The sequence below is a fragment of the Oxyura jamaicensis genome, chromosome 8, assembly GCF_011077185.1.
Source record: "Oxyura jamaicensis isolate SHBP4307 breed ruddy duck chromosome 8, BPBGC_Ojam_1.0, whole genome shotgun sequence".
NCBI lineage: Eukaryota > Metazoa > Chordata > Aves > Anseriformes > Anatidae > Oxyura > Oxyura jamaicensis.
Window position 1 is genome coordinate 8,557,479 of NC_048900.1, and position 19,916 is coordinate 8,577,394.

The following is a 19,916-nucleotide window of genomic DNA, read 5'->3' on the forward strand; positions in this document are numbered from 1 at the left end:
GAGAAGGTGCAGTCAGGGAACTGCAACGCTTGGCACAACTACCTTGCTGGTACTTCGAAACAGTCTACATGAAGCACGGCCTTAGAGCTGTTAACGATTAATAACCAGCACAGCCTTTTGGCCTGCAAAGGAGAGCGTCTTAAGCCCATCTGGGAGTTTTGTTCTGACGCTGTGTAGTGTGAAAAGCTGTATGTTCTGAACTTTAAAGAGGAGCAATAAATCTATTTATAAACCCAGACACCTCTACAGGACATCCGTTCCCTTTTCCCTTATGTAATCCCACAAAACATCGCTCGTGGGTAACGCACGAGCCGTTAGAAGTGGCTCAGTGTGTGCGCTGCTCTGGGCTGGCAAGCAGCCCCGTGGGGCACACGTGGGCAGTGCTGCCCTTCCAGCCTTCAGACGGGTCAGTCCCACCACCACAGGCCCCTCCGCCAGCACCCAGCTCCCTGCAGAAGGTCTGATGGGTGCCACTGCGACTGCCGAGACCGACACAGGGTGTCTCGTCAGGGCCTCTCTAGAAAAGCCACCTCACGCGCCACGGGGGTCTCCAGGGCACTGCTGCTGCTGCCCCGAGCCACCAGGGAACCCTGAGGCTGCAGAAAGCTATGATAAGGGCTTTGTATTGATTTTGTTGAGGATCCTCTCTAATTTCCATTGGTCTTTTAGACCAATCTCCTCACGTCTTCTTACGTCTATGGAAAATCAAGCTCTCCAAGGGAGAAAGACAACAGCTCATACCCAGCTCAGGGCCTTCCTCCCAGCGTGCCTGCCTCGTCTCCCACTAGGAGCTCATTTCCTGGCACCACCGGCGTTATCCCTCCTTGTCCCTGGGGACAAAGCCCAGGTTGTAGCAGCCCAAGCCCTCTCCCAGCCAGCCGCCCGTGAGGAGAGCAGGCCGCTCTCGGCTCGGCTCCCTGCGGCAGCTCTTGCGGTCACAGCGGGGCTCGACAGAGCTCTGTTGTATTCACTTGTCCGCAGAACAGCTGCTGCTGCAGTCACCGTCCTCACAGAGTGCCTATTTTTAAAAAGCTCTGATGCAGGAATCACCAGGCAAAACCATCTGCCTTTTCTGTGCGTGAGAGGCAGGGAAAGGCAGGGCCGGCGGGGCCGTGGCTGCGAGTGCCTGCGCTGAGCGGGGTCAGGCGTGCCCTGTGTGAGGGGCGGACAGCCAGCCTCTTCCTAAGAACTGCCACTCGTGGAAATTGTCTGCTCTCCTGAGCTGGGCTTGTCCAGGGTTTCTGTTTCATTACCGTTAGAAACCTGGTCAAGGGTAAGGCTGTTTTTCTTGAAATGGAGCTGATTATTTCTAGGCCTGTTGTACTGCTGGCTTGTGCCCAGCGATCCTCTGCAGCCCTCCAACTCCTTCTGCAGTGCTTCTGCCCGGCCCCGTTTGTACTTGTGTTTTGAATTCTCCCGAGCATTGTACTTCACTCTTGCCTTTGCTGAAACGCATCCTGAAGATTTTGGACGGCTCCTCTCTTTTATTGAAACTGTAGTCTAATCCAATACTCCAAGGTGGTTGAAATCTCTCCAGCGTAGCATCTTCCAGAAACCTTATAAGTACGCTCTCTATTCCTCATCCAGATCATGAAACAATTTAATGGAATCGAGCTCAGGACAGAGCCATGTGGAATCATTTTTGAAATGCCTGCCCTCTTCTCAGTGAGCTAGTCTTTCCAAACGCCGGGTCGCCCTGCCTGCCTTCGGGTCACATTTGCTGGTTGTTTTGCCGAGCATCGGCCCTGCTGAGAGCTTCGTTCCTCCCAGCTGTCACCTCAGCGATGATGGCCTCAGACGGCAGCACACCTCTTGCACAGGGCAGCAGCCCGAACCGCAGCCTTTCGGAGCCGTGTCTCACTTAATCGTGGTCCACTTTGTCACAGGGGGGGAGCTTCTGTCAGAGCTGGGGCAGCAGGAGGCTGGAGGAGAGCGGCCGAGCTCGTTCCCATGCTCTCCGCTGCCACCCACACAGAGCACAGTTCCCTCGCTCACGTCGCTGCTCTCTGGGGGTATTATTATTCTGTCTTGTGCAATGCCAGGGAACCTCATGGTAACCCACTGTGCTGGCCGCTGCAGGCAAATGCAGGGTAGTCTTACTGCCTCGGGGAGCTTACGGAGGGGTTTTCCTGGCCCTGACTGCCATCCCAGCCCACCTCACCCACTTGTGGCTTTGGAGCAGATTTTCTCTCAGAGCCGAGGTCCTTTTAAGCCATTGCCTCCACAGCAGGAGAGCTGAGGAGCTGTGATCCTGTTAGCTGTCTCCAGCCCAAAGACTGGGCTCTCCTGGGTCCCTCAGCCTTTCCTCCTGCTCCCCACCGCCTCTGCCTGCGCAGCACCATCCCAGCCCCTCTGCAGTCCAGTCCTGAGCTGTCAGCTGGCAACCAAAGGATGAGAGACAGGGTGGCGCAGAGAGTGGCTTCAAACAGGGCCCCACATGGGGACAGGGCTCCTAATGCTGTGGAAAAGCTCCCACAGCATGGCCACAGCCATCAGTGACAAGCACATGTGAGCCCGCAGTGTGGCAACATGCACAGCTGCTCCTGGCCTCAGCTCGGTGGCACGTGGAGCTGTCTGCCTTTTGTTCCTGCAGGTGGGAGCTTTGATTTCCCGTGCAGGCTCCCAGCCCCCTTAGCAAGGGTTCACTCCTGCTTCTCATTACTGTACCAGACATATTTGATCTAATGGCTTCCACAGGTGGCGCAGGGTGCAAGAGGGTCCGGCCGTGGTTGTCAGCTGTCATCCAGAATCAGAGTTAATCCAGGAAAACAGTAAAAATTAGCAATGTATATTGCATTCCTCCAGTCCATACGCTTTCCATTAGGTGATCTTCCATCCTCCTTAGCACAGAAAGAAAACCCTGCCGATGGCAGTCAGCATTTCTCACTCGGGAAAGCACGGATTGGTCGTGCCTGGAAATCTGATCTCGGCTCTCGCATTCCTGGACTCCCTGTCTGTGCAGGGATAGTCTCCCACCTTCCAGTCCGGGCAGCAGATGCTGGCCATGTGCACGGCCCGTCCTGCAGCTGGGCCTCCGCCTGCAAGCCCAGCAGCTTCTGCAGCAGCAGACGTGCCCAGCATGAGGCCATGCGTAGCAGGGCTGAGAACCTCTGCAAGCTGAGCTCCCTTCCCCTCCTGGAAACATCCCTGGGCTTTCCCCAGGGAGACGGGCTCCTGGGCAGCCTCGGTTCCTCACTGCCATCGCTCTGCCACATTCATTGAGTGAGTGGTTGCAGCTTGTGGCTTCTGTGTCTTGCCGCCAGCTGTTCAGATGAGCTCTCAGGAAACCATCACTGTCTCCTCCTTAGGTCTTTCTCTCAAACATTTTCCCAAAGGCAAGTCTCTTTGGCTGTGCTTGGTCATGGATTCCCGGTCAGCAACACCACAGTGTCATGCAAGTACAGCAGCCAGCTCAGCCCATGAATGAGGCACAGTTAATTCTTTTGAGAGTTCACGTTTTTAACTTCTAAAAATAATAAACCGGTGAAGAAATTCCTCTAGATCCTCAGTATCAAGAGGGTTACAGGATTCTTAAGTCAATAAAAGAAAGTGAAAACATTGAGCTTTCTTAAATCAGCCTTGTCTTTAACCAGCTGTGTGCTGTAGTAGCTCCAGAACAACACTGCAGTAGTAAATGTTAGACACTGCGAACGCCATCCGTAATTATGTGCAGATGAAGACGTGGAAAAGAAAAGACTTTTACATTATTTTCTACACGTGAGTGCACATGCTAAGCGTGGGCCGGGCCCTTTGGAGTGTCAGCAGCAGGCTGGGGCTGGGCTGTGCACAGGGGATCTCCACGTGTGACCCTACAAAAGGGTTCCACCCCCTCTGCCCCGCCTTGCTCCACCAGCTCTGCCTCTGCCTTCAGCTGAAGCCAATCCAATCCAGAAAAGTGTCCAGAAAGCGCTGCTTTTTGATGCCCTTGGGCCACTAGGTTGCACGGCTGACTCTGACTTCTTTTCGCAGAGAACGTGATCAATGGGCAGGACTACGAAGTGATGATGCAGATCGACTGCGAAGTGATGGACACCAGGATCCTCCACATCAAAAGTTCATCTGTCCCTCCGTACCTCCGGGAGCAGCGCAGGAATCACACCGACACCTTCTACAGCTCGTCCCCCTCTGTCTCAGAGACGCCCCATGCCCTGAGGGCAATTGTCAAGTCCCTGCAGTAGCTCCTGCAGCGTAGCACCCTGCCTGAGCCCCGACGCTAGCAGGTCCCTGGGGCTCCGGGCACAGCGAGGGCGGCTTATAGCCCATTCCTGTGCCTGACCCTACCAAGCGGCCGCACCCTGTCCTGCCCAGGGACTGCAGAGCTCTGCCAGCCGGGGACAGGCCTGGGGGCCCCACGCAGCGTGATGCCCCGTGCCAGAGGCGTGGGTGACGCACGCTGCCGCAGTCCTGGTGTCCGGCATCAGCAGCTGGTGCTCAGCGCTGGGGGCACTGGCCATCCTTGCTACTTATGCACTGTCCAAAATTTGTGGGGTTTTTTGTTTTGTTTTGTTTTGTTCTTCCCCGTTAAGCCATCTCCTGCGGTCTGGTGCTGAGCACTGGGGTCCTGCCCAGACACACTGCTGCGAGGGCCTGTGCCTGAGGCTCAGGACAGCAGGAGGAAACAGTGTCCAGGTCCAGGCTGCACCCCCAGTCCTGCCCCCGCCCCCCTGGAGCAGGACCATCCATCCCTGCCAGAGTGGCTGGTCATCCCCAGGCCTCGTCACCTGCCCCAAACCCTTCCCCACGCCGCCTCCCTCACCGAGGAAGCTGGGGCTGCTGCCTGGGGCTGCAGGGGTACCGCTGGTGCCACGCAGCGAGGTGCGACAGCCCTCAGGGCACTGGCAGCCAAGGCACTACAAGCAGAACAACCTGCACTGCCACCAGGCGTGCCCCGAGGGCTCCGTGCAGCCCGGCCACCTGTGGAGCTGCTAAACCAGGGTCCTGCTCCCGGGGTCGCCCTGCAGAGGGAGTCCCACCTTGGTGCCCACCGAGCGGGGTGCCCGGGTGTTACGGGGCCCTGCCCACCGAGGCAGCGACCTGCACAGCCTCACCTGTGCACATGCGGCTGCGTGGCAAAAGGCTGGGGCTTGGCCCGAGGGTGGTGGTTTAGTGCAGCGTAATCATCACTAAAGATTGTACTTCCTTACCCCCCCACAATTTTTTGTAATTTTGGGTGATATTTAATGTTTCTCTCTGCTACCAGCCTGCTGAGCGGCTCTGTCTGTTCACAGGCTCGCAGGGCAGGCAGCATCGCCCTGGCAGGAGGGCCCTTTGAGTGCGGTGGGACACAGCCACAGCACCTTCCTCCCGAAACACGCACACACAGACAGGAGCACCTTCTGCCCAAAACACACACCCGTTCTCCGCCCTGGCACCCCCCATCACACAGCAGGGCAGCCTGCCCCGAGCCCCAGGCCCTGAGCCACCCAAAGGGGCTCTTGCTGAGGTCCCCGAGTGCCACCACAAAAGCCTTCTGCCCTCTTTTGCCAGCCGGGGCAGGGCCGCGGGGATGCGGCGCGGTGCTCAGCTGGGGTCGGGCGCCACCAGAACATCGGCCTTGCGTAATGACTTCAGCATGTTGTTACTTTTTTTTCCCCCTTGCAGTTAGCACAGAAGATGATCAGCTTCGGTTTGCCAGACCATTGGCTTTCCCTCCTTGTCTGAACCACTTACTGATGTGTTTTTTTTTTCATTATTATTATTATTATTATTCTTTGTGTGTGTGTCTGTTAGGAAATAAAGGTTGATCCCGCAGCAAGACAAACAGCTCGGGGGAGGCGAGGAAGAGGGCGAGCAGCAATACACCCCTGTGAAATACGTGCCTTGCAACACTGTGGAAACGCTTTGCCCTTTGCCACGTAGTCAGCGCCGCACGGCCCCCATCCCCTCGGCGCTGGAGCTGCTGGGAAGCAGCCGGGCTCGGCGAGGGGCTTGGCTGCGCTCCTTGCACCAGTTCTGTTTTCCTGGCCCGGGCCCCACCTGACTGCGGGCCAGCTTGCGCAGTCATCGAGCAGAAACTCCCCGGCTGTGCCCCAGCCAGAGGCACGCAGCCCCCGCCGCGCCCGCCGTGCTCTGGGGGGGCCCTTTGCTGCTGGGAGCCACGGCAGGGACCCGGCGGCGGTGGCCGCGCTCCCATAGCCGTGCCGTGGGTTGGTTGGGGCGGGGAGGGGTGCACCCATGGGTGCATCCACAACAGCGCCGTGGAAAGGGACACGGGGGTGGCAGGGCAGCGTCCCGAGCCTGGGGGCTGGCACAGAGGGGTCGGGGACATGGGACCACTGCGGTCCTGCATCCTCAGCCCAGCAGGCACCGGTGGCAGAGAGCACCTCTCTTCCCATGCAGTCCTCTTGTCTCTGTCCCTAGCACTGATGGCAATAAAACCGTTCTCTTATTTATTACTATTTGTTTGTCAGTGCTGTTTTACGTACGAAAAGGCTGGCAGGCGAGTGCCATCGCTTGGAGCTCTGCTGGGCACAGCATTGGCACTGCCCAGGGCACCCAGACCCCCCTCTCATCCCCCTGGGGAAGGGGTGGCTGCAGGGCGGGGGGACAGCGCACATCAGGGTACCACGTTTGGCACCTTGGGTTGTTTTTCTTCCCCTCCAGGATGGAAGCAGGCAGCCCCGAGCTGGGCAGGCCCCACACTTGTCACCGATTCCCCGTCCCGTGGGAGGACGGGGGCTGCTCCAGCAAAGCCAGGACAAGCTGTCGCAGGCAGAACACAGCCTGAGCACCATCCCCACGCACCGTGCATGCGTTGCTTCTGTGGGGTCCCAGAGGGTGACCCAGACCCAAAGAAAGCCCCAGACAGCTGCAAAGGTACTTGATCTTTTATTATTAACAGCAGGTAAATACAAGGTGGTGCCAGGCCGGGGAGGCGGGGGCCGTGCCTCCGCGCTGGGCTCCCACTGGCCGTGCCCTCCAGCGGAGCATCACCGGCAAATCCCAGCCGGGGAGGGTTTGGGGTTACAGAGCGCACGGACGTGTCATCTACAGCTATTTACAGTGCCCCCCTCCCGCTGCTGGCTCCCAGCCTGGCACCCGCAGCCCCCCGGGGCAGGCTGCAGAAGGCGCCGGGGGGAGAGGGGACAGTCCTCAGGGTAAGTGCCAGCACTGGGGCTGCGCTCGCAGCCACACCGTACAGCGGGGTCTCCGAAGCACCTGCTGGCTGCCGGGTGGCCCCGAGCGGGGACACGCTCTCCCTCCGCCAGGACACCAGCGTCCCGCCGGGACCTGTAGCCTGCAGCAGAAAGGCCAGCCTTGCACCAGGTTCTGGGGTTGCTGCTGACGGTTTTCAGCTAAAAAAAAAGCTCATTAGCGGGGCTACGTCAGGGCCACCTCCTCCTCTGCGCGCGGAGCCCGGCGTCCCCTCCCGAAGGAGCAGCCCTGCTGCCACCGGCCCCTCCGCGCTGCCCCGGGGATGAGGAGCAGGGGTACAGCAGACAAAGGGGGCGGTCCTGGCCTGGGGATCGATCTACAATCCGCCATAAAAAACAGCTCGAAACGACAAAAAATCATTTACTCTTTGATTTGTACAAAATAATAATAATAATAAAAATAATAATAATAACAAAAGGTGCTGGTGGCCCCTCGCTTGCAGTGCCCCGCCGTGGCGGGGGGCTCAGTAGGCAAAGATGACGTGGTAGGTGACCTGGTGGCCATTGTCCCAGGCGTAGAGCAGGCGGTCCTTGGGGTTATAGTCTATCTGCGTGGTGTAGGCGTACTCGTTCTCGAAGAGCAGCCGGGGGATGATCTGCGTGTTGGTGTGCGTGTCGAAGGCGTAGGAGATGTTGGCGTTCCTCTTGTTGTAGCTGTCGACGGCGTACAGGACGCCGCAGATGACGAAGCAGTTCCCGTAGAAGTTCTTCCGCAGCCCCGTCCGCCACGTGGTCTCCTTCTGCGTGCTGAGGTCGGCGGCGTTCAGCTTGCTCAGCACGATCACCTCCTGGTTGAAGCCCTCGTAGCTGATGGCCGGGTAAATGACCCACAGGCCGTTCTCGTCCACGGCGAAGTCCACGTCCGAGTGGCCCCGCCACCGCCACGGCGTGGACTCCTCGTAGGCCACGTCGTGCAGCATGGCCCAGGCGGCCACGTAGCGCTGCTTCAGGTCGTATTTGATGATGTTGCGGGTGAAGGCCCGGTTGTAGTAGAAGGACCCGTTGTAGACGACGTGCCCCGTCCCGATCCAGCTGTAGGGGAGCTTGTAGGAGTTGCTCCAGCGCCCTGAGAGGCAGACACCATGCTGGTGAAGTCCTCCTCCCTTCACCCCCTTCCCCACCTCCCGTGGTGACAAGCAAGGTCACAGCCACCACGGGCAGCTGGTCCTGCCCCACGCTGTGAACCCCACGCGCCAGGTACCACCACCCAAGAGGGTCCCTCCCAACCCTAACGTGGAATGGGGACGGTATTTGTGCCAGCCAAGCAGGGGCTGGCACAGCCCCGGGGACACAGGGACAGCAAAACCCCACCTTGCTTGAAGTTGTCGAGGTTCCTGAACTCCACCAGCGTGTTCCCGTAGTAGTAGTTGGTGACGTAGATCCGCTCCTCCCTGGCCAGCGGGTCCTTCATCCAGGCCCCCTCGTTGCGCCCGTAGGTGTTCTGCGTGGTGGGCCCCGAGATGGTGGACAGCGTGTCCTTGCAGCGCCCTGCACGGGCAGAGAGGGGCTCGCCAGGCGGGAGGCAGGGCAGCTGCACGCTCCCAAGGGCTGTGGGCATCACCCCTCTCCACCCCCTGCCCACCGCCTCGAAGCAGGGAGGGGACATCAGGAGGTTCCAGAGTTACCAAGTGAAACTTGGTGCCCCAGTACAGCACTGCCCAGTGTCTCCCAGGTGCGCGCACCCCGTGCACGAGCCTGCCCCCGAGGGCACGGCAGGAGGGGCGCAGGGCCCATGGCCACGCGCAGGAGCACTCACCGATGATGTTCCTGATGTCCTCCTCCTCCAGCGCCTGCTTCGGGGTGGCGGGGATCGTGGGGCTGACCGGCGTCGCGGGGGTGCTCGCCTGCTCCGGGGGTCCTGGGCTGCTCCCCGTGCCAGGCTCAGGGCTCGTGCCCATGTCCCACGGGCTCTGGGCGGTGGTGGCCGCAGCAGGGCTGGGGACGTGGCTGGTGGCAGTGGGCAGGCTCTCGGTGGCCGTAGATGCCACCACGCTGGTCCATGCTGTTGGCAGCTGCGGGGTCCCCTCCTCGGGCAGCTCCGATGGGGAGCTCGTGGTCCCCGGGGTGGGGGGCGGCTGGCTCACGGTGGTGGGGTCTGGCGTCGGCCCCACGGAGGCGGCAGGGGACAGGGGCACGGTGGTCGGCGCGGTGGTGGTGGGGTCGCTGCTGGGGGTGGGTGGCCACCCCACCGGGGAGGGCTTCCGCACGCCCTCGCCCGCCCGCCCGCTGGGCCGCAGGAGCTGGTCTTCGATCAGCAAATCCACCGTGTTGTCCCCGCTGAACAGCTCGTCCTCTGCCGCACGGACACGGGCGTCAGCGGCGCCCCGCTCCTCCTCCCACCTCCCCACGTCCCTTGTACTAAACCCTCCCGTCTGGGTGTGGGCGCTGGATGCCCACGCTGATGTTTGTGGTGGTGATTTCCCCACTGGTTCTACCACTCGATCAACACGCCCAGCTTCAGCCCCACAGCACCCCTAAGAGGAGAGGGACTCGGAGTTCCCCTCCACCCCGTGTTTTCACCTCCTGCCCCTTTATTTCCATCCTGCAGTTTCAGTTTTCCTGCTCTGGCCTCCTCTCAGAAACCACGTCTCCTGGATTAGCAGCTCATCCGTCCCCGCGGCTCTCTCCTTTTGCTCATTCCACTGCCCTGCCAGCAGCCTGACCCAGCACCTCCGCGCCCCGTCCCCCAGGCCACGGCTCCAAGCCCCCTGCTCCCGTCCCTCCTCCTGGAGCCGAAGTCACCACATCCCCCGCGGTGTCCCCACGCACTTTGTGCCCACGCGTTCCCAGGGGACGAGGCTGCTTCTGCTGGGGGGGGGCCATGAACCCGACTCACGCTGCTCCTCGATGTCGTTCTCCGACTCGCTGGACTGCGCCTTGTAGTAGGTGACCCCTCGCACGATGGTGGGCTTGGAAGGGGGCCGGCCCCGCAGGCGCAGCTTCCTCTGCAGGAGCTGCTTGGGCTTCTCCTCCTCCGGAGCAAGGTGCAGCTCCGGGAGGGACTCGACGGAGTTGATCTGCTGGGAGATGGTCTCATCCTTCAGGAACCTTTCCTCGTACTTGCCCTGCAAGAGACGGGGAGCTTGTTACGGCATGGGCCTCAACGGGAGGATCTGGGGGGAGTGCAGGGGTTTGGCACAGGTCGTGCCATCCTTCCTCGCGGCTTGCCGTGCCCTGCGTTCGATCACGAGTGATGGTGGACAGCCGAGAGCCCAGAGCCGCAGCAGCCACGGCTCATGGCTGCGGGGTTTCACCTCATTAAAGCAAAATGGAAAGACAGACAGAGCGCTGAAGCGGGGCCCGTTTGGCTGAGGAGACGGGCCCAGGATTCCTTCGAAGCACTGCTGCAATTAACGGCACGGAAAGGCAGTGCTGGGAAATGAGGTCACTCGGGGTGATAACGGCCCCGCGCCCTGCTCCGCTGCCCGGGCAGGGCTGGGACCCCCAGCAGGCACCCCCCTGCCAGCCATGTCCCCCCAGCCCGGGCAGAGCACCCTGGGGTCGCAGGCATCACACGGGTGGGGGGCAGAGGCCGGAGCACCAGGAGCCACAGCAGGGCGCAGAGCAGCACAGAGCCTCCCCAGCTCATACAGCCAGGGGGGCAGGACACCCCAGGTGGGCTTTCCCCCCCAAACACCCTTCTTGCTCATCGCAGCTGCAGCACAGAAACCCCTGCCCCAACAGGAACATCCCCACATGGGGCAGACCCACGGGATGCCCACGTCTCTGCCCGGAGCCTGCGGGCACAGGAGCTGGCGGGGAGCTGCTTGTGATGGAAAGCAACGCGCTGCCCGTCCCTGGAGCCCCCGAGCCCCGCTAATCAAAGGCTTCCCAGCGGTTCCCAGCCGGCCCCACAATGACATCAGTCTTTCCAAGCACTCCGACCTGGAAAAGCAGGAGGGGGAGGCGCGGGGTGCAGCCCGGTCCCGCTGCCTCCCACGTCCCAGCCACAGCTGGGCCGTGCCGGGAGAAGCAGGCTGGGGCCGGGGAACGGGAACGGGCTTTGCCAAGCGGGGAGGGAAATACCCCGGTGCCGGGCTGCCTCGAGTGGCCAGCGTTATGGTGTGGTGCTGGGAGCAGGGGGAAGGCAGAGCAGAGGTGCTGCCAGGCGGCCGTACCTCGGTGTGCACGTAGGCAGCCTCCGCATCCCTCTGCAGCGAGCCCTCGATGTCGGCGAGGCTGTTGGAGATGAGGCTGGAGCAGTTCTCCCGGCGCTGGGGCTCCTGCAGAGGCTCCTCCACGGCGGCTCCCTCCCCACGGCCGTCCCGCGTGAAGTTCCTGGACATGCCCTGGGAAGGAGAGAGGGGCTTCACCCCAGCCCAGACCCCGGGAGGCGGGGAGCTCTGGGCTCCTGGCCCTGCTTCTCCCTGGGGCTGGGCACCGAGGGGCTGCTGCCGTCTCAGCTCACTTCTTGGTCCTCTACATCTTTAACTGCTCGAGTAGACAGCACATCAATCAAAGCACTTTTGCACATAGCCTGGAGGCAGTTCCCCCAGTCCTTCATCTCAAATCTGTCCTGCCATTAATCTCTCCTAAAATCCACCATGACCTCCATCTGCGACCTCAGAGCTGCCAGCTGAAGCAACAGCTGCGAGCTGACGACGAACCGGAGGAGATGCTGGCTCTGCAGACCTCAGATCTGGGGTCCAACCACACAGCATTTGTGTACGACACCTTGTCATACTGGAAAAAACTCGCAGTCCCTTCCAAAAATACCCGCCCGAGCCCAGTTAGCCGTAGGGCATTTCATTTTGATGTGCATTTGATTTTGAGGCTGAGTCCTGTAACGCAGGGATTTCTCAGCAAGCTTTTTGTTGCAGTAAGAAAAGGGGCAGGGGAGCTTAAGGTGCTCTCCTAGGAGCAGAAGCAGCTTTGGCACCCTCCTCCTTCATGGCTGTTTCCAGCTGTCCCGTGCCCTTGTCACTTATTTTGTGTAATATCTGGTCCATGGGCACAAAATCTTTCTCCCACCACCGACACGGTGCCCTCTGATGCTCCCTGGGGCCGCTCAGCTGCTTCTCCAGGGAGCAGCTGCCAAAACCCTTCTGGCCTGGGGGCCGACACTTTGGAGCGATGCCAGGACCTCCCCCAGCACCCAGCTGTCCCCTGCACCCGGTCCGGCGGGCAGGAATTTGGGTGCGAGGCTGGTGACGGGAGGCTGCTCCCAGCTGCTGCCTGCAGCTGACCCGCTCGGAGGCGCCAGCCCCGGGCAGGAGGCGAGCGGAGCCCCGCTGCCTTCTGCGGGCCCCGGCTGCTCGCAGCCGTGTCGGGAGCCGCAGGGCAGCGCCCGGAGCTGGGCTGTGCCCGCAGCAGCCTCCGGCCCGCTCAGCATCCTCAGCGGGCGCTGGTGGAAGAGTGAGAGCAGGGAAAGCACGGGGATGCTTTCCGTGGCACTTCCCAAGCCTCCAAGCTGACATTCTCACCTAGCTGGCCTCAGGCTCGGGCAAATCCACAGGGGCAGGACGCCCCCCACGCCCAGCCCCGCTCAGCAGCAGCACGGCCCCGGGTCACCGCTCCCCTTCCCTCCTCACCCAAAACTCAGCGGCAGCCCCAACACCTGGGGAACAAGCCAAACCGCAGGAGGAGGGTGGGATTGCAAGCACACACAGCGGTGTTTTATTATGTTCAGACCTCAAAACCCTTTTCCTCCTTTTGGGTCAACACCCTGTTTGGAAAGCCGGCTCCTCGCGGCCAAGCGTGCTCCTCTCGGCTGTCTCTTGCCTGACCCCGAGGCGGAGCGCCCCGTGCCTTCCCAAAACACTTTGCAAGTGGAATTTTGGCTTTATAAATCACCGCTTCTTGGCCGCTGCCTGCAGCCGAACGGGACCGTGCCGCTCCGACAAGAATGTGGGATTGCTCTCCCAGACACGGACCCGGGGGGAGCGCCGCGCGGTTGGGTCTGCACCTGGGGCCGTGGGGCTCAGCGACCTGCCACCCTGCGTCGTGCTAGCCAGAGGAATACTGAGCCGTGTCTGTCTTTTAGCAGCACCGGGGAACAGGAAAGAGGCTCTGAGCACAGCCAAGGCACCAGGTACAGGGTTTCAGCCCGAAGGCGAGGGGGCCTGCCTTACCTCCTCCAGCCTCTCCACGCGGCCCACCAGCTTCGTGGTGACCGAGTGCAGCTTCAGCAGGTCCAAGCCGTAGAAGGCACTTTCCAGCATCTCGACGATGGAGGACAGCTGCAAGGCAAACGGAGCACACCGTCAGGCACGGGCGCTTGCTGTGGAGCACCCAGAAGGGTTTCCGCAGCCAAAAGTCAAGGGTAGCGCACGTATCCGAGCACAAGAGGTTTTTTAAGGAGCAGTTTTGTCCCTGTGCAGACAGCACTCTGCATCTGGGGACGATGGGCTACTCTTGATGGTCCTTACTTCCACCTGGGGGGGATAAAGAACCTCGGCCCACCCAGCCTGCCAGGGCCGCGGCGCACAGCACCGCGCGTTGGGTGCGAGGGGAGCGCGGCGCTCACGTCGCCAAGGGTCAGCTCCCCAAGCCACACGGCTGGCAGCCGAGGAGCCAACAAGCGAACCACAGCTCACGTAAAATGAGTTTGAGATCAGACCCTGAGCTCCTGCCATCCCGTGCTTGTTTTTCCTGGAACCAGGAGAAGCTTGTTAAAAAATAAAAATACTCACAAAGGCAGCAGCGCACGGGGGCTGAAGTTCAGCGCCAGCTTCCCCGGCGAACCACCTTGCTCGATGGATGCTGCCTCCTCCTTGCAGCCCCCGTACGGAGGTGCCCTGCCCTGGTCCCACGCGGGTGGGGATGGCCGTGCAGCCCCGCATCGCCCCGTGCCAGCTCCGCTGCTGGGAGCAGAGGAGCCCTGTGGCCGGGCACGGGCACAGGCTGGCTGGGGAGGGCTCCTGGACAGACCCTGCCTTCCTCCTGCTCCCCCTGGCCCACGTGTACAGCCCCACACCACACACCTCGTGGCCCCGACAGCCAAAGAGCGCTGTCAGCGCATGGGGATCCCTGCGAGGAGGCGCGGTGTTCTGCCCGCAGCCTCAGGCTGATCAGCAGAGCCCAGAAACACGGGAGAAACGCAGGCAGCACTGCTGGCAGCGCTCAGCTTCTTCCTCGGCCTCTGCAGTCTCCTGGCGGAGCTGACAGCAAGGGAAAGGGTTTTGTTTGTGCCAGCAGCAAGAGACGAGGCCTGTTTTATGGCTACGCATCCACTTTCCACTGAGAACTGGACCGGGACTGCCGATACAACGCATGCACAGCCCCTGGAGAAACGCGCTTTCCCTCCAGGCTGGATCACTCCCAGCAGCACAAAGGTTGCAGACTTCCTAAAGTGCCTTCCAGCTCCCCCGGAGCACAGGCTGGCTGCAGGTCAGGCACCAAGCCCCCAGGAACACCAGCCGCATCCACCCGCAGAGGACCAGCGGCACGCTGCGATCCCACAAAAAGGGATCCTGGATTCAGCTGCCCCGGGCTGACCCTCCCTGACGCATGGTACCGATGTGCACACACCGACTCACTGCACCTCCCTCGCTCTGCCTGACGTGGGCTTGGTTTTACTGCTCTGAGAGCCCAGGCAAACATCTGATGCATGCACTGGGGTGCTCCCAGCACCGCCCGCCTCTCATTTTGGGGACCCTCCCCCGCCGGTGCCCGGCGAGCCCGTTCTCACAGCTCCCACGGCCGGGCTTTTACAGCAAAGACAACCCCCACGTGCGCAGTGTTTGGCCAGGCTCTGTGCGGCGGCTTGGCCGCGAGGTCCTTGCGAAACGCCCCGGGAGCAGGGGCCAGTTCCTAGAGGGCCGGCGGCGTTCGCACGGCAGCTGGCTGCGAGCCGTCCCTGGGGAGCGGCAGCCGGAGCCAGCCCCTGGCCGCGCTCCCCGGGGGATTACGGCCATCGGGGACAGGGCACGGTGCTGCTTCCCCGGCGGACGAGCGACCACCAAACACCTCCAGGCTGCGATCGCTCCTTCCCCGCAGGGACAGGTGGTCTGCTGCGCACGTTTGTCTTCCCTCGCTGCAGGGAGCTCGGACGGGGAGCTGCTGACTGCCCGCGGTCTGACGGGACGAAACACGTCCCCAGCTCCAAGTTATTGGGAACCAACCCACACGTCCCCAGCTCCGAATTAATGGGAACCAACCCATCGCGCAGAGCCGCTAGACCAGCAATGGTGGGCACCCAGGAAGGGTCAGGAGGACCTGGGGCAAATACCACCGGATGAGGGAATAACACAGAAGTGCCAGTGTTTAAACAGGACAAAACCCACCCCGCCACCGTCCCCGCCAGCACTGTGGCACACTTTCATGCTGACACATCGGCGGCTTTCAGCCTGCAGAAACCAAACCAGCTTTGTGAGCATCCCACGGGGCGTCCGAGGGCAGGGGGGGCAAACGGGGCCGTGGGGGAATCATCCACAGCAGCTGCCTGGGTCGGCCCCGGCCTCGTTCTTACACAGAACACATGGATATGGAAGTAACAAAGTTTTGTGTTCCAAAGCATAGGAAGAAAAAGGCTTCAAAAGCCTTCTTTAAAGGGAGAAAAAAGGGAAAAAAAGGATTTTTAAAAGCTACTGGGAATATTAGGAGTTGCCCACATTTCGGGGCCGTACTCCTGAGCTGTTTTTGATCAGGAGCAGGCAACGTGTGCTGAAAGCTCCCCGGGCCCTGCTCTTCCCCAGCTCCGACCCGGGAGCCTTGCTGCGGCGGTGGCAGGGGACAGCGCTGTGTCCGTCTGTCCGTCCGTCCGTCCCCAAGGGCAGTTTCCCCAGGGCTTTTTGTACGCTCCCAAGCCTGGAAGGATGACTTTATTGGAACATGCAGTCTGTGCCTCATGCAGCTGACCATCCCCTGGTGCCTGCGGGATGCCACCAGCACCACCCGCTTCCCAGCGCGCCCTCGGGAGGCGCAAGGACCCCGAAAATTCAAGCTGTGCTCCTACCTTCAGGTCACTGCTCTCCGCCTCCCGCAGCTTCTTCAGCCTGAAGTCCCCCTCGCAGGGGTTGAGGGCGGACGGGGGGGCCACGCACGCACACTTGCAGCTGGGTCCCGACGTGATGGTTTCCACCGTGTAGAAGTCCTCGGCTCTGAAGGCGCCCTCGTTAATCCGCTGGCAGGCGCCGCGGCCCAGGGGCCTGACCAGGCACTTGCAGCGGCAGTCGGAGCCCTCGGACACCGCCTTCACCTTGTCGTAGTCACCTAGCAGCTGAGCACCGGCACCGTCAGGACCCGCGGGGAGCCTCACAGCGCCCCGAGCCTCCAGGAAACCATCCCAAAACCGGTGGACGAGTCCCCTACGAAGCGCCAGGCTTTCTGCCCCGCTGCCTACACGGGGAAAGCCGCCTTCCTCCACCAGGGTGGTCTTCTGGTCCGTGTAAGACGGACCCAGGCGCTAGGAGCTTTAGGGGTGAAGCCCATCCCGCTGTCCCGTCACGCTTCGTGTCCTTCAGGGAACAGCCGCCCCGAAAGCCACCTGCTGCCCCGGGCGAGGCTTCTTTGTACGGGCAAGCAGGGCTGGGGCAGCTGAAATAACCCCACAAGCAGCGAAACCTGGCGGCGGGACGGCCCCGCCGGGCAGCCCCACACAACGCCCAGAATTTCCTTCACGGGGATCTGCAGGGAGCGCTTCGGGGAGCCCGGACAGAACCGGGACCGGCTGCCCCCAGCAGCCGCCCCAAAAGCTATTCCCGAGGGCAGACAACACCACCCGGTGCCTTTCGGGGTGGGGGGGGGGCACTGCCCAGCCATGGGACGCCCCTCTCCGGGCACCCAGAGCCCCCCCATGTGCCCCCCCAGCACCCCCCAAGGACCCCCCAGCTCCCCCCAGCCCCTCGGGGGCAGCCCCCCGGGGCAGTAACAGCAGCACCCCCCCCTCGGCACCCCCCGGGCGGTGCCTGCCCGGCACCTCCCGCCCCGGGCAGCCCCCCCCGGACCTGCGAGAGGATGTTCTCCTGGTTGTCCGCCTCGTCCTGCAGCAGCGGCGGCTCGCCGGAGGGGCCGGGGGCGCCGCCGGGGGGGGACCCTGCCCGGCAGCCGGCTCCCAGCGCCGCCAGGCACAGCAGCAGCGGCAGCGCCATGGGAGGGGGGGGGGGGGGAGGATGAGGATGGGGATGGGGATGAAGATGAGGATGGGGATGAGGATGGGGATGGGGACGCCGCTGCGCGCTCAGGTGCGGCGCGGAGGGCGCGGGCGGGGCCGGGCAGGGCCCCCGCCTCCCTGCCGGCCTCTCCCCCAGGCTCCCGGCCTCCCTCCCCGCCTGCCTCCGCGGCGGGCGGAGCCGGGGGTGGGCTTGGGGTCGGCGTTTGGGGCCGCCCCGGGCGGTGCTTCCCACCTGCGGAGCGCCGGGGGCTGCCCGAGCCCCCCCCCTGGACCGGGGAAACTGGGGAGGGGAGAGGGGGGAGGTGGGGGCGAGGCCCGGCAAGGAGCCCGGGGGGGTCACACGTGGGGGGGAACCGGATGAAAAGGGTGGTGCGGAGATCCCACGCGTGGGGTTTCTTGGGGTGGTTGTGAGCTGAGCCCACCAGCATCGTGTGTCGCACTAATATGTGTCACACCAACATGTGTCACAGCGCCACGTCCCGTGCGAGGGGACAGAGGGGACAGAAAGGTGCCAAGTGCTGGCTTGCTTTCTGTCCCCAGTGACAGTGTGGTTCCCATCCTCCGTGTGCTTTGGGGTACAGGGAAGCTGTGCTGGTGGCACATCCCATCCCGTCCCATCCCATGCCCTGGAGAGCAGGGCTGGAGCTGCCAGGCAAGAAGAAAATGACTTGTGTGAGAGACGAAGTGCCTGAGGCACAGGGGACAGCACCAGATGCTGGCTCTGAGGCTGGGACCACAGCCCTGGGGGTGCAAGGCACGGTCCGTCCGTCCCCGGGGCCCGCTGCCCTGCTGCAGGCTGGCAGCGCTGGTTTCTTCCCAGCAAACCACAGCCCTCGGGCGCCAGCTCCATCACGTCCATCTCCGTCGCTCCGTGCTGATGACAGCTGAGGTCCCCCAGGGGCAGCCTGTCGGCACAGCCTGTGAGACCGGAGCTTTTGGAGCCCCAGCTCGTGTCCCACCGGGGCCTGCAGGCTGCCCAGACCGCACTTGGGGGTTTGGGCAGAGCCCCCAGGACAGGCGGCTTTGCTCCTGTGATGCTGGATCCAAGGCAGGAGGGCTGGCACCCAAGGGGCTGCCCCGTCCCCCCACAAACCCTCCCTGCAACCCCTTCAGCCTTTTCCTCACGGCCACTTTCAAAGGCTGGAAAAAAGGGAAAGAAATCAGCCACAGGGTTTCAGACAGAGGGCAGGGTCTCCCACGCCACCGACATCCTTTGTTGCCGTCTTTTCTTTACAAGGGGGAGAAAGTGGTGCCGGTGGTATTTAGTCTGGGCTGAAGGCAAGTTTAAGCCTGTCCTTTGGGGGCGAGAGGAGACAGCGGCAGGCACTTCTGCTCCCGGCGCTCCACAAAAAAACTCAAAACCCCCCCCCACCAGAAAAAAAAAAAAAAAAAAAAAAAAAAAAACAACACACCACCGCGAGGAAGCCCGCAGACGGAGCTCCCCGAAGCAGCCCGGAGTGAGCACGGCGGGGCCACAGCACCACCGCGCGGAGCTGAGCGCGGCGAGGAGCCGCTGCTGGCGCAAAGCCCCGAGGAAGGCAGGATGTGTGCCGCCGCACGCTGACAGCTTGGGTTTCTTGCTCAGGACTCTCCAGAGATAATCTGCTTTATTACAGCGAGGGCACGTCGCTGGCTTGATCAGCTTGGGGTCCACTGGACCCGCAGGTCTGTTTCGGCCAGGTTGCTTTGCAGCACGTCCTGGTGCTTTGTTCCTCTCCAGGGCCAGGACTGGGTGCTTCCCCTCGCTGAGCTGCCTGCCGTCCCACCGGCCGCCCCTCCAGCCCAAGAGCTGCACGCACCTGGGGACAGCACATGGCTAGACGAGGGAGCTGACACCCGGCCCTCGTGCATCCGCTCCGCGCCCAGGATTAGGAGCGCTCCCTTCCAGCCCCATCGGAGCTGTCCCACGGAGCCGTGTGACGAGGCAGGAAGGCTCCTGACGTGATCCCGAGCTGCACAGCAATTTGAGAGGCTTCTTCATTGACCTCAGCAGTGACACTGGCGTTTCCATCTATGAGTCAAGTAGGTAAATGTGTGCCCGTGCTGGGAACCTGCCCTTCCCAAGGCTGCGTGTCACCTGCAGGAGGCACGCCTGCGCCAAGCTGGGATTGCAGCACCCTGGACACACAGGGCAGCTCTGCCCAAGCCAAATAGGACGTGTATTTTAAAAGAGCTGCTTTTAAATCAGGAGAGCTTTGCTGTGCCAGACGGCTGCGATGAGCCCCCAGGCTTCCTGGGCAGCTCTCCCCGGTAAGGCCTTCTGAAGGCAGCTTGAAGCTGGGTTTTGGAGAAGCCATGCCAAGCCAGCTGCACAGGAGCTGAGTGCAGAGCTCAGGCCACATCACCATGATGTGAGAAAAGTGGGCTTCAAACATGTTCTGCCCTATAGCTGTGTTATTCTGAAATCCACGCTCCCTGACTATGCCACTTCACCGAGCAGTGCCAGGCTGGGGGTGCCAGAGACGTGGAGCCGTGCAGCTCGGTGCATGCCCTGTGCCTGCAGGGTACAGGCAGCACAGCCTGAAAAATGGCTCAGGATAGGAGCCCAGATTGGGCACCACGAGACAAAACAGCCAGAGGGTGATGGAGTGGAGCATCCAACCCCCTGACCCCATCTCATCCCCTGCTTCTTCCTCCCGGGTGCGTGCGGGCAGCTGTACACATCCTGCCTCGCTGGCATGCCAGCCAGTTGGTACTGTCCCCACCTC

The 19,916-nt window shown here is 62.1% G+C and overlaps 2 protein-coding genes and 1 long non-coding RNA gene across 6 annotated transcripts in view; 2 read left to right on the forward strand and 1 right to left on the reverse strand.

Annotated features, from left to right (window-relative positions):
* The window catches only part of ATF6 (activating transcription factor 6), a 76,048-nt gene extending 71,566 nt beyond the window's left edge, over window positions 1–4,482 (forward strand). For all 3 annotated transcript variants that reach the window (XM_035333075.1, XM_035333074.1, XM_035333076.1), the window contains exon 16: window positions 3,970–4,482. In XM_035333075.1, the coding sequence (XP_035188966.1) occupies window positions 3,970–4,178 (209 nt within the window). In that variant the 3' untranslated portion in view covers window positions 4,179–4,482. The remainder of the gene's footprint in view (window positions 1–3,969) is intronic.
* Window positions 4,483–4,841: 359 nt separating this feature from the next.
* The window catches only part of LOC118170659, a 21,140-nt gene continuing 6,065 nt past the window's right edge, over window positions 4,842–19,916 (forward strand). The window contains exons 1-2 of the long non-coding RNA XR_004752824.1: window positions 4,842–5,003; window positions 18,107–18,115. This is a non-coding gene — a long non-coding RNA (uncharacterized LOC118170659). The remainder of the gene's footprint in view (window positions 5,004–18,106; window positions 18,116–19,916) is intronic.
* On the reverse strand, window positions 7,498–17,311 carry OLFML2B (olfactomedin like 2B). Of its 2 annotated transcripts, none has more exons than XM_035333072.1 (8): window positions 17,042–17,311; window positions 16,051–16,314; window positions 13,226–13,333; window positions 11,273–11,443; window positions 9,982–10,219; window positions 8,911–9,447; window positions 8,466–8,642; window positions 7,498–8,220 (listed from the first exon to the last, which is right to left on the reverse strand). In XM_035333072.1, exons 1-8 carry the CDS (start codon window positions 17,183–17,185, stop codon window positions 7,619–7,621), a joined length of 2,241 nt encoding a protein of 746 aa, XP_035188963.1. In that variant the 5' UTR covers window positions 17,186–17,311; the 3' UTR covers window positions 7,498–7,618. The 2 variants fall into 2 exon arrangements, with proteins under 2 accessions (XP_035188963.1, XP_035188964.1); XM_035333073.1 differs by having other exon boundaries at window positions 9,991–10,219; window positions 17,042–17,310.